Consider the following 12,780-nt stretch of genomic DNA (forward strand, 5'->3'; position numbering starts at 1 on the left):
ATTGGAAAATAAGAAGTATAACTATCATTATTTGCAGATGATATGATATTGTATATAGAAAACCCTAAAGTCTCAGTCAAAAAACTACTACACCTGATAACTGAATTCAGCAAGGTGTCAGGATATAAAATTAATACTCAGAAATCAGAGGCATTCTTATACACTAACAATGAACTGACTGAAAGAGAAATTAAGGAAGCAATTCTCTTTTTTATTGCAACCAAAAAAATAAAGTACCTAGGAATAAATTTAACTAGGGAGATTAAAGACTTGTATTCGGAAAATTATAAAACATTGATAAAAGAAATCAGGGAAGATACAAACAAGTGGAAGCATATACTGTGCTCATGGTTAGGAAGAATAAACATCATTAAAAAGTCTATATTACCCAAAGCAATTTATAAATTTAATGCAATACTGATTAAAATGCCAATGACTTATTTCAAAAATATAGACCAAAGCAATTTATAAATTTAATGCAATACCGATTAAAATACCAATGACTTACCTCAAAAATATAGAACACATATTCCAAAACTTTATATGGAACCAAAAGAGAACACGAATAACCTCAGCAATCTTGAAAAGGAAGAATAAAATAGGAAGTATCACACTTCGAATATCAAGTTATACTACAAGGCCATTGTACTCAAAACAGCCTGGTACTGGCATAAGAACAGGTATATAGATCAATGGAACAGAACAGAGAACCCAGAAATAAACCCACAGCTCTATGGACAACTGATATTTGACAAAGAAGGTAAGAGCAGACAATGGAGTAAAGACAGCCTCTTTAATAAATGGTGTTTGGAAAATTGGACAGCTACCTGCAAAAAAATGAAACTAGACAACCAACTTACACCATTCACAAAAATAAACTCAAAATGGATAAAAGATTTAAATGTAAGCCTTGAAACCATAAGTATCTTAGAAGAAAACCTAGGCAGTAAGTTCTCCAACATCTCTCGCAGCAATATATTTGCCAATTTATCTCCACGGGCAAGTGAAATAAAAGACAGGATAAACAAATGGGACTATATCAAACTAAAAAGTTTCTGCAGAGCTAAAGACAATAAGAACAGAATAAAAAGACAAACTACACAATGGGAGAATATATTTGACAATACATCTGATAAAGGGTTAATAACCAAAATTTATGAAGAACTTGCAAAACTCAATACCAGGAAGACAAACAATCCAATCAAAAATGGGCAAACGGAATGAATAGACACTTCTCCAAAGAGGACATACAGATGGCCAATAGGCATATGAAAAAATGCTCAACATCACTAATCATTAGAGAAATGCAAATTAAAACCACAATGATGCCCTGGCCGGTTGGGTCAATGGTAGAGCGTCGGCCTGTCATGCAGGAGTCCCAGGTTTGATTCCCGGCCAGGGCAAACAGGAGAGGCGCCCATCTGCTTCTCCACCCCTCCCTCTCTCCTTCCTCTCTGTCTCTCTCTTCCCCTCCTGCAGCCAAGGCTCCACTGGAGCAGAGTTGGCCCAGGCATTGAGGATGTCTCTATAGCCTCTGCCTCAGGGGCTGGAATGGCTCTGGCTGCAGCGGAGCAACGCCCCAGATGGGCAGAGCATCACCCCCTGGTGGGCATGCCGGTTGGATCCCGGTCGGGCGCATGCGGGAGTCTGTCTGACTGCTTCCCCATTTCCAACTTCAGAAAAATACCAAAAAAACCCCACAAAAAACAAACCCACAATGAGATATCACCTCACACCAGTCAGAATGGCACTCATCTACAAAACAACACAGAATAAATGCTGGTGAGGATGTGGAGAAAAGGGAATCCTCCTGCACTGCTGGTGGGAATGCAGACTGGTGCAGCCACTGTGGAAAACAGTGTAGAGATTTTTCAAGAAATTAAAAATCGAACTGCCTTTTGACCCAGCTATCCCACTTTTAGGACTATACCCCAAGAACAACATAGCACTGTTTGAAAAGAAGAAATGCACCCCCATGTTATGGCAGCATTGTTCACAATAGCGAAGATCTAGAAACAGCCCAAGTGTCCGTCAGTGGACGAGTGGATTAAAAAGTTTTGGCCTTGCCTGACCTGTGGTGGCGCAGTGGGATAAAGCGTCAACCTGGAACACTGAGGTCGCCGGTTCGAAACCTTGGGCTTCCCTGGTCAAGGCACATATGGGAGTTGATGCTTCCTGCTCCTCCCCCTTCTCTCTCTCTCTCTCCCTTCTCTCTAAAAGTCAATAAATAAAATATTAAAAAAAAAAAACAGGGGTCCCCAAACTTAAAAAAAAAAAAAAAAAAAAAAGTTTTGGCCTGATCAGGCGGTGGCGCAGTGGATAAAGCATCGGACTGGGTTGCGGAAGGACCCAGGTTCGAGACCCCGAGGTCGCCAGCTTGAGCGTGGGCTTATCTGGCTTGAGCAAAAAACTCACCAGCTTGGACCCAAGGTTGCTGGCTCCAGCAAGGGGTTACTCAGTCTGCTGAAGGCCCGCGGTCAGGCACATATGAGAAAGCAATCAATGAACAACTAAGAAGTCGCAACGCGCAATGAAAAACAAATGATTGATGCTTCTCATCTCTCTCCGTTCTTGTCTGTCTGTCCCTGTCTATCTCTGCCTCTGTAAAAAAAAAAAAAGAAAAAAAGCTTTGGTGCATATATCCTATGGAATACTACTCAACCATAAGAAATGATAACATAGGGTCATTTACAACAACATGGATGGACCTTGATAACATTATACTGAGTGAAATAAGTAAATCAGAAAAAACTAAGAACTATATGATTCCATACAGAGGTGGGGCATAAAAATGAGACTTAGAGACATGGACAAGAGTGTGGGGGTTACAGGGTGGGGGGGAGGAGAGAGAGAGGGTTGGGGGAAGGGAGGGGAAGGGCACAAAGAAAACCAGTTAGAAGGTGACGGAAGACAATTGGACTTTGGGTGATGGGAATGCAGCATAATCAAATGTCAAAATAACGTAGAGATGTTTTCTCTGAACATATGTACCCTGATTTATCAACATTACCTCATTAAAATTAATTTAAAAAAATAAAAAAAAACAATCCCTTTCATGAATGCAACAACAACAACAAAAATACCTAGGAATAAACATAACAAAGAATGTAAAGGACCTATATAACAAAAACTACAAAACATTGTTAAGGGAAATCAAAAAAGATACAATGAAATGGAAAAATATTCTTTGTTCCTGGATAGGAAGAATAAATATAATCAAAATGGCCACATTACCCAAAGCAATATACAAATTTAATGCAATTCCCATCAAAATTCCAATTGCATTTTTTAAAGATATGTAACAAAAAATCATCAGATTTATATGGAAGTATAAAAACCCCGAATAGCCAAAGCAATCCTAAGGAAAAAGAATGAAGCTGGGGGCATTACAATACCTGACTTCAAACAATATTATAGAGCCACGACAATCAAAACAGCATGGTATTGGCAGAAAAACAGACACTCAGACCAATGAAACAGAATAGAAAGTCCAGAAATAAAGCCACATATAGCCTGACCTGTGGTGGCACAGTGGGATAAAGCGTCGACCTAGAACACTGAGGTTGCCAGTTCAAAACCTTGGGCTTGCCTGGTCAAGGCACATATAGGAGTTGATGCTTCCTGCTTCTCCCCCTTCTCTCTCTCTCTCTTTCTCTCCCCTCTCTCTAAAAATCAATAAATAAAATATTAAAAAAAAATTTTTAATTAAAAAAAACCAAAACCACATATATATGGTCAAATAATTTTTGATAAAGGGGCCAACAACACACAATGGAGAAAAGAAAGCCTCTTCAACAAATGGTGCTGGGGAAACTGGAAAGCCACATGCAAAAGAATGAAACTCGACTACAATTTGTCCCCTTGTACTAAAATTAATCAAAATGGATCAAAGACCTGAAATAATAAAGTACATAGAAGAAAACATAGGTACTAAACGCATGGACCTTGGCCATAAAGAGCATTTTATGAATTTGATTACAAAGGCAAGAGAAGTGAAGGCAAATATAAATGAATGGGACTACATCAGACTAAGAAGTTTTTGCTCAGCAAGAGAAACTGATAACAAAATAAACAGACAGCCAACTAAATGGGAAATGATATTTTCAAACAACAGCTCAGATAAGGGCCTAATATCCAAAATATACAAAGAACTCATAAAACTCAACAACAAACAAACAAACAATCCAATAAAAAAAATGGGAAGAGGACATGAACAGACACTTCTCCCAGGAAGAAATACAAGTGACCAACAGATATATGAAAAGATGCTCATCTTCATTAGTTATTAGAGAAATGCAAATCAAAACTGCAATGAGATACCACCTCACACCTGTTAGATTAGCTATTATCAACAAGACAGGTAATAGCAAATGTTGGACAGGCTGTGGAGAAAAAGGAACCCTCATTCACTGTTGGTGGGAATGTAAAGTAGTACAACCACTATGGAAGAAAGTATGGTGGTTCCTCAAAAAACTGAAAATAGAACTACCTTATGACCCAGCAATCCCTCTACTGGGTATATATACAGAGACATTGATACGTAAAGACACATGTAGCCCCATGTTCATTGCAGCATTGTTCACAGTGGCCAAGACATGGAAACAACCAAAAAGCCCTTCAATAGATGACTGGATAAAGAAGATGTGGCCTGACCTGTGGTGGCACAGTGGATAAAGCGTTGACCTGGAAATTCTGAGGTCGCCGGTTCGAAACCCTGGGCTTGCCTGGTCAAGGTACATATGGGAGTTGATGCTTCCAGCTCCTCCCCCCTTCTCTCTCTTTCTCTCGCTCCTTGCTCTCTGTGTCTCTCTCTCTCTCCCTCTTTCTCTCCTCTCTAAAAATGAATAAATAAATTAATTAATTTTAAAAAAAAGAAGATGTGGCACATATACACTATGGAATACTACTCAGCCATAAGAAATGATGACATCGGATCATTTACAACAAAATGGTTGGATCTTGATAACATTATACGGAGTGAAATAAGTAAATCAGAAAAAACTAAGAACTGCATGATTCCATACATAGGTAGGACATAAAAACGAGACTAAAGGACATGGACAAGAGTGTGGTGGTTGGGGGGGAGGGGCACAAAGAAGACCAGATAGAAGGTGATGGAGGACAATCTGACTTTGGGAGATGAGTATGCAACATAATTGAATGACAAAATAACCTGGAGATGTTTTCTTTGAACATATGTACCCTGATTTATTGATGTCACTCCATTAAAATTAATAAAAATTTATTTATTTATTTTTTATAATTTTTTTCTAAAAATTTTTTTTAATTTATTTTTTTTACAGAGACAGAGAGTGAGTCAGAGAGAGGGATAAACAGGGACAGACAGACAGGAATGGAGAGAGATGAGAAGCATCGATCATTAGGTTTTCACTGCGCGTTGCAACACCTTAGTTGTTTATTGATTGCTTTCTCATATGTGCCTTGACTGCGGGCCTTCAGCAGACCGAGTAACCCTTTGCTGGAGCCAGCAACCTTGGGTCCAAGCTGGTGGGCTTTTGCTCAAACCAGATGAGCCCGCGCTCAAGCTCACAACCTCGGGGTCTTGAACCTGGGTCTTCAGCATCCCAGTCCGACGCTCTATCCACTGCACCACCGCCTGGTCAGGCAATAAAAATTTATTTTAAAAAAATTGCACATAAACTTAGAGTCATTAGAAAAAAGTGTAAAGTTGGGGTTTTGGTTGGCCCTTCAGAAGTCAGGGCCAGGGCACGCGCCCAGTGCACCCATCATTAAATCCATCTCTGCACATGGTAGAAACTGGGAGAGAATTCTCCAGGAGAAGGAACAGCAAAGACAAAGGCTCTGAGGTAGAAATAAGTGAATAAATAAATAAGGGTAAGGACAGTGTAGCCAGGAAACAGGGTGAGTGGAGAGAGACAGAAGTTGGAGAGACATACTTAGGCCAGAGCCTGCAGGGCCCTTGATGTTCCAATAAGAATTTTGGTACTGATAGTAAACTGCTCTGTGTTAACTTTTCTCTTTATTTTGTAAAGAGAGCATAAATCCTTGAAGTCAGGGATTCTTTGTATCCTTCACAGAACATAGCTCAGCACTTAGAGGATGGTTCTTGTGTTGACCGACTGATGATTAATTGGTTGGTTAACACCAATGGGAGACATAATTCAAAAGGAAAAATACATCTTTACCACTTCATACACACTAAGATGGCTAAAAAAGTCAACAACAACAAATAATAATAAAGTATTGGCGGCCCTGGCCGGTTGGCTCAGTGGTAGAGCGTCAGCCTGGCGTGCGGGGGACCCGGGTTCGATTCCTGGCCAGGGCACATAGGAGAAGCGCCCATTTGCTTCTCCATCCCCCCCTTCCTTCCTCTCTGTCTCTCTCTTCCCCTCCCGCAGCCAGGGCTCCATTGGAGCAAAGATGGCCCGGGCGCTGGGGATGGCTTCTTGGCCTCTGCCCCAGGCGCTAGAGTGGCTCTGGTCGCGGCAGAGCGACGCCCTGGAGGGGCAGAGCATTGCCCCCTGGTGGGCAGAGCATCGCCCCTGGTGGGAGTGCCGGGTGGATCCCGGTCGGGCGCATGCAGGAGTCTGTCTGATTGTCTCTTCCTGTTTCCAGCTTCAGAAAAATACAAAAAAAAAAAAAAAAAAAAGTGTTGGCAAGTATGTGGAGAAATGAAAATCCTTGCATTGCTGATTGGATTGTAAAACAATGAAGCCACCTTGGAAAACAGTCTGGCAGTGCCCCCAAAAGTTAAACATAGAGTTATCATATGACCCAGAAATTCTACTCCTAGGTATATGCTTGAATATATATATCCAAGTGTACATATTTTCAAAGCAGCATTATTCATAATAACCAAAAAATGTTAACAACCTAAATGTTTATCAGTTGATGAATGGATGAACAAAATGTGGTCTATTTACACAATGAATTTATTAAGCCATAAAAAGGAATGAAATGCTGGTACTTGTTACAACATGAATGAACCTTGAAAACATGTTAAGTGAAGGAAGCCAGTCACAAAGAACATATATTGTATGATTCTATGTACATGAAATGTCCATAATCAACAAATCTATAAAGAAAAAAAGTGGATTTATGATTTCCAGGAGCTATGAAAAGGAAGAAATGAATAACTGCTAATGGATATGAGGGTTTTTTTCAGGGCAATGAAATGTCTGGAATTAGATAGTGGTGATAGTTGCACAACCTTGTGAATACTATACTAAAAACCTGAATTGTATAGTTTAAAAGAGAGAATTAATAGTATGGGAATTATACCTCAGTAATGCTGGAAAAAAAAATCTTTACTGTTTTAAGACACTGAGATTTTGAGTTTGTTTGTTACCTCAGCATAAGAGTTCATCCTGACTGATACATACAGCATATTATCAGCTAGTGCAAGGGCAGAATAAAGACATGTACTGACATGTGTGGGAGACAGGCTGTAAACTGACAAAATCTTTACAGTCTAGGGCTTAGCCTAAGACTAAGCTCTTCTCCACACCCTCTTAAGACTAAGCTCTTCCCTACACCCTTGGCTGTTGCATGCTGGGGAGTGATGCACTCTTACCAAAATCCCCGTTTATATCTTAGATATGTGACTTTGTATCAGAAATTTCTTGTTTTTACAAATAGCTTTTGTTCTCTGCACTATATAATAAAGCTTTATGACATCAGCCTGCAGGAGGCCTCTGGATTCCATTCTTTTTTTCTCTCTGTTTATTTCCTAATCTCGCACCATTCCCACTTGAGACCTGCGCAATTATGAGTTGCGCTGGTTTGTGGCAGACCTGCAAAAGCTCAAATGGTTTCATCAACTAATATGCATTTTTTAAACATGCATAGGCCCTGGCAGGTTGGATCAATGGTAGAGCATCAGTCTGGTATGTGGAAGTCCTGGGTGCAATTCCCAGTCAGGGCACACAGGAGAAGAGACCATCTGCTTCTCCAACTCTCCCCTTCCCCCTTCCCCTTCCTCTCTCTCTCTCTCTCTCTCTCTCTCTCTCTCTTTCTCTTTTCCTCCCACAGCCATGGCTGACTGGTTAGAGAGCATTGGCCCCAGGCACTGAGGATGGTTCTGTGGAGCCTCAACCTCAGGCACTAAAAATAGCTCGGTTATGAGCATGGCCCTAGATGGGCAGAGCATTGGCCCCAGACGGGGGTTGCTGAGTGGATCCTGGTTGGGCGCATGCAGGAGTCTATCTCTCTATCTCCCCTACCCTCACTTGGAAAAAGAAATAAAAACCTAAAAAAACCCACATGCATTAATTTTCACACTAATCACTGGATAAGCTGTAGCTTACATAATGTTCAAGCAGAAAAAGACTTCATGGGGATGACAAGAACAAATGACCCAACTCTGTCCTCAGGCCAAGAGGTCTTGACAGCAGTCAAGATGCCACAAGCAAAATTGCAATGGTGTTGAGATTTTTCTTTAATTTGACAAGCCCAGTGGGCAGAAGAGCTCATTAATTAAAAAGCTAATTTCCTTTCTTAAAGAGAGGCTCCTACCTGGACTTAGGTTTTCTTCAGAAAAAGACCTAGATATTTGCTTACATATTAGGCAGGACTTCTCCTAAAACATCACTGAAATCATCTTTTCTTTCTTACTCCTTTTCTCAGATTGTCTCGCCTCTTCTTTTCTCATCTAAATTGTATGACTTCGGCAATGGTTCACTCCAGATAACTTGGTTGTATAAAGAGAAAGTATTACCTTTATATCTGATCTTGAAATCAGAAGGAAACAAAAATTTAAAAGAACAGGGAAAAGAAAAAGGAAATGAGAAGCAGCCTTGTTTTGTTTCTATGGGCCTAGTTACCTCAAACCCCTGGCTTCATACTCTGACTTCTTCCTGCTTTTATTCCCCTTGATTCCTCCTCAGAACCTGGAATCACCCATATTTATGATATCACTGCCTCTATTGCTAAGCAACAGACTCAAGGCTCCACTAACCCCATGAGCCCTGAGAGAAGAAGCCTTGAACCAAGGTGCTCCAAGAAGGAAGCTTTGGAGGGAAGAAGGTTGCCAACATGCTTCGTCTGGTCGTGGAGTCTGCCAAAATTAACCCGCCCCTAACCCCCCCACCCAGAGCCTGTGTGTCTGTCTACTTCAGAGGTGAGCACCAGGGTCCTGGATGGAAGAAAGGCACTCAAGAGGCAACATGAATTCAGTGAAAATATAGGATTATTGGGGCCCTATAACGTGAAAACTGCTCTGACAGAAAGCTAGGGTAGACACCTTCCAGTTCTTTCAAAACTTATCATCTTTATTGCTATTTTTCTTTTTTTTCCTTTTTTTTTTTTTTTTTTTTTTTTGGATTTTTTCTGAAGCTGGAAACGGGGAGAGACAGTCAGATAGACTCCCGCATGCGCCCGACCGGGATCCACCCGGCATGCCCACCAGGGGCGATGCTCTGCCCACCAGGGGGCGATGCTCTGCCCCTCCGGGGCGTCGCTCTGCCATGACCAGAGCCACTCTAGCACCTGGGGCAGAGGCCAAGGAGCCATCCCTAGCGCCCGCGCCATCTTTGCTCCAATGGAGCCTTGGCTGCGGGAGGGGAAGAGAGAGACAGAGAGGAAGGAGGGGGGGGGTGGAGAAGCAAATGGGCACTTCTCCTGTGTGCCCTGGCCGCGAATCGAACCCGGGACTTCTACACAACAGGCCGACGCTCTACCGCTGAGCCAACCGGCCAGGGCTATTGCTATTTTTTATTATGATATCTCTGCCTCCCATTTTTTTCTAGGGCATGCTTATGGGAAAAAGAGAAGATTAATACTTTTCTCAAATTATTTATCTCAAGTTTCTGTGAACTAAGGATGTGCCACAAACTCAGGTTTTTTGTTTTTTTGTGACAGAGACAGAGAGAGTCAGAGAGAGAGACAGATAGGGATGGACAGACAGAAAGGGAGAGAGATGAGAAGCATCAATTCTTCGTTGCAGCTCCTTAGTTGTTCATTGATTGATTTCTCATATGTGCCTTGAGGCGGGGGAGGTTCAGCAGACCAAGTGACCCCTTGCTCGAGCCAGCAACCCTGGGCTCAAGCTGGTGAGCCTTGCTCAAACCAGATGAGCTTGTGCCCAAGCTGGCGACTTGGCGGTCTCGAACCTGGGTCCTCCACATCCCAGTCCAATGCTCTATCCACTGCGCCACTGCCTGATCAGGTCATTGATTGCTTTCTCATTTGTGCCTTGACTGGGGACAAGTGACCCCTTGCTCGAGTCAGCGACCTTGGCCTCTAGCTGGCAACCTTGGGGTCTCAAACCTGGGTCCTCCAGGTCCCAGTCTGACATTCTATCAACTGCACCACCGCAGTTGGCCAGGCCAAACTCAGGTTTAAAAGAATAAAAGTATCTGCTTCATAAGGTCAATGTGAGGATTTTAAAAGATAACATATGTAGACTTTAAAAGATAATGTACAACTCTTTCTATAATTTCCATTAATTGCCCAAGAATATTAATTACTTTTACAGTCAACAAAAATTTATATTTTCATAAATATGATTTTTGAGGCAAGTTTTATTGTCTCCTTATTTTTTTTTTTAACAAGAGAGAGACAAAGAGAGGGACAGATAGGGACAGACAGACAGGAAGGGAGAGAGAGATGAAAAGCATCAATTCTTAGTTGCAGCACCTTAGTTTTTCTCATATGTGCCTTGATGGGGGAGAGGGGACTCCAGCTGAGCCAGTGACCCCTTGGTCAAGCCAGCGAGCTTGGGGTCATGTCTATAATTCCATGCTCAGGCCAGCGATCCCACATTCAAGCTGGTAAGCCTGCACTCAAGTTTGCAACCTTAGGGTTTCAAACCTGGGTCCTCTGCATCCCAGGCCTACACTCTATCCACTGCACCACAGCCTGGTCAGGTTATTGACTCCATTTTTTATAGGCAAAGAAAAAAATTCAAGAATAGCTCGGTTTGTTAGTGTTGTCCCAATATGCAAAGGTTGTGGGTTCAGTCCCTGGTCAGGGAACATACAGGAACTGATTGATGTTTCTGTCTTTCTCTCTCTCAAATAAATAAATAAATTTGAAGAAAAAAAGAAAGAAAGGTGAGGAGAGAAGGGCTTAAAGGGTTAATGAGAGAATGAAAGAGATTAAGTATATCTTCATGACAAAGAGCTGGGATCAAAAAGTAGACAAAGATGCCTGACCGAGTGGTGGCGCAGTGGATAGAGCATTGGACTGGGATGCGGAAGGACCCAGGTTCAAGACCCCGAGGTCGCAAGCTTGAGCGTGGGCTCATCTGGCTTGAGCAAAGAGCTCACCAGCTTGGACCCAAGGTCGCTGGCTCCAGCAGGGGGTTACTCGGTCTGCTGAAGGCCCACGGTCAAGGCACATGTGAGAAAGCAATCAATGAACAACTAAGAAGTCGCAATGCGCAACGAGAAACTGATGATTGATGCTTCTCATCTCTCTCCCCGTTCCTGTCTGTCTGTCCCTGTCTATCTCTGCCTCTGTAAAAAAAAAAAAAAAAAAAAGTAGACAAAGAAAAATGAACCATCTGTTGGTGGAGAGGTAGCTGTAGGCAAATGACATTTTCCAGGAGGTGTGGGGAATGAGAAAATTAGGGCCAAGAGCAAAAAGATACAGTACTTTTTATAAGAGACAGAAGTTAAAAAACACACACACAAGTTAGAGTTGCAATTAAGCAAGACTCATGGAGACAAAATACCTCAGCAAGGCAATTTTTAATAACTTCTGCAGAATGGCATGCTGCTGCCAGTAAAAACCAGCCAGCAGGCCTGTGGGCAGGGGATAGGGCGGGGTGGGGTGGGGTGGGTCTGTTTTTATCCCTAAAGTAGGCCCTAGGCTGGTTCTTGCCCCACTGGCTAGTTTAAATGGCGATATGAAGGGGAAGGGAGAAGTAGGAATAGCATTAATTTCAGGAAACTGGATGAGGGGGTTGGGGAATGGTTGGAAATGAAAGGGGTTTGGGGACTTGTTGCCAGATGAAGAGGTTTGGAGGTTTGGGGAATGGTGGAAGAAAAGAACATGAGGTAGACAAGTTGTTTTTCCTTCTCTCTCTCTCTCTCTCTCTCTGTCTCTCTCTCTCTCTCTCTCTTTCTCTCTCTCAGAAAAATCTCTAATTTAACAAATTAGAGGTTCTTCCCAAGGCTACAGACTGTTAAAGATATTTCTGTAGGAGGGAGATTTTAGTGAATAAAGAACTTTTAACCCATTATCGATGTCTTGGATTGCCTCTTTGGGTACATTAGGCTTTGTTCTAAGAATAAATAAACTATGCCTGACCTGTGGTGGCGCAGTGAATAAAGCGTCGACTTGGAAATGCTGAGGTCGCTGGTTCGAAATCCTGGGCTTGCCTGGTCAAGGCACATATGAGAATTGATGCTTCCAGCTCCTCCCCTCTGTCTCTCTCTCCTCTCTCTCTCTCTCTCTGACTCTCTCTCTCTCCTCTCTAAAATGAATAAAAAAAAATTAAAAAAAGAATAAATAAACTATTACAGCGCAGTGCCAGAACACAGTAAAAGTTCATCTCTTGCTTACACCAAGCCCTGCGTGGATCGTGCTGGTCGGGCAGCTCTCCTGAGGGGTTTAGAGACCAGCGACACCAACCTGCCAGCAGAGAATGACTGTGAATATGTGGAGTGGGGAGTGGGGAAGAGGAGAATGGAGAGGCTCATGGGAAATTTTAGGAGTCAGACCTGACAGTCGTGAATGTCCCTCCCATGTTCATGTGGCCAGAACAAGTCACACGGTCCCACCTGGCTGCAAGATGGTTGGGAACTACAGCATGTCCACTCAGAAAATGAAACAAACACAAAGCATTATCTGTCA

General features: G+C 42.3%; 1 protein-coding gene and 1 non-coding gene across 2 annotated transcripts in view; one reads left to right on the plus strand and one right to left on the minus strand.

Annotated features, from left to right (window-relative positions):
• Nucleotides 1–9,015: 9,015 nt before the first annotated feature.
• FER1L5 (fer-1 like family member 5) overlaps nucleotides 9,016–12,780 on the plus strand; it is a 60,269-nt gene continuing 56,504 nt past the window's right edge. Inside the window, exon 1 of the mRNA XM_066267763.1 lies at nucleotides 9,016–9,100. Within this exon, the coding sequence (XP_066123860.1) occupies nucleotides 9,016–9,100 (85 nt within the window). The remainder of the gene's footprint in view (nucleotides 9,101–12,780) is intronic.
• Nucleotides 9,606–9,681, minus strand: TRNAN-GUU (transfer RNA asparagine (anticodon GUU)). Its single transcript has one exon. It is a non-coding gene; the product is annotated as a tRNA-Asn (tRNA).

Source organism: Saccopteryx bilineata, chromosome 3 (assembly GCF_036850765.1).
Source record: "Saccopteryx bilineata isolate mSacBil1 chromosome 3, mSacBil1_pri_phased_curated, whole genome shotgun sequence".
Taxonomy (NCBI): Eukaryota; Metazoa; Chordata; class Mammalia; order Chiroptera; family Emballonuridae; genus Saccopteryx; species Saccopteryx bilineata.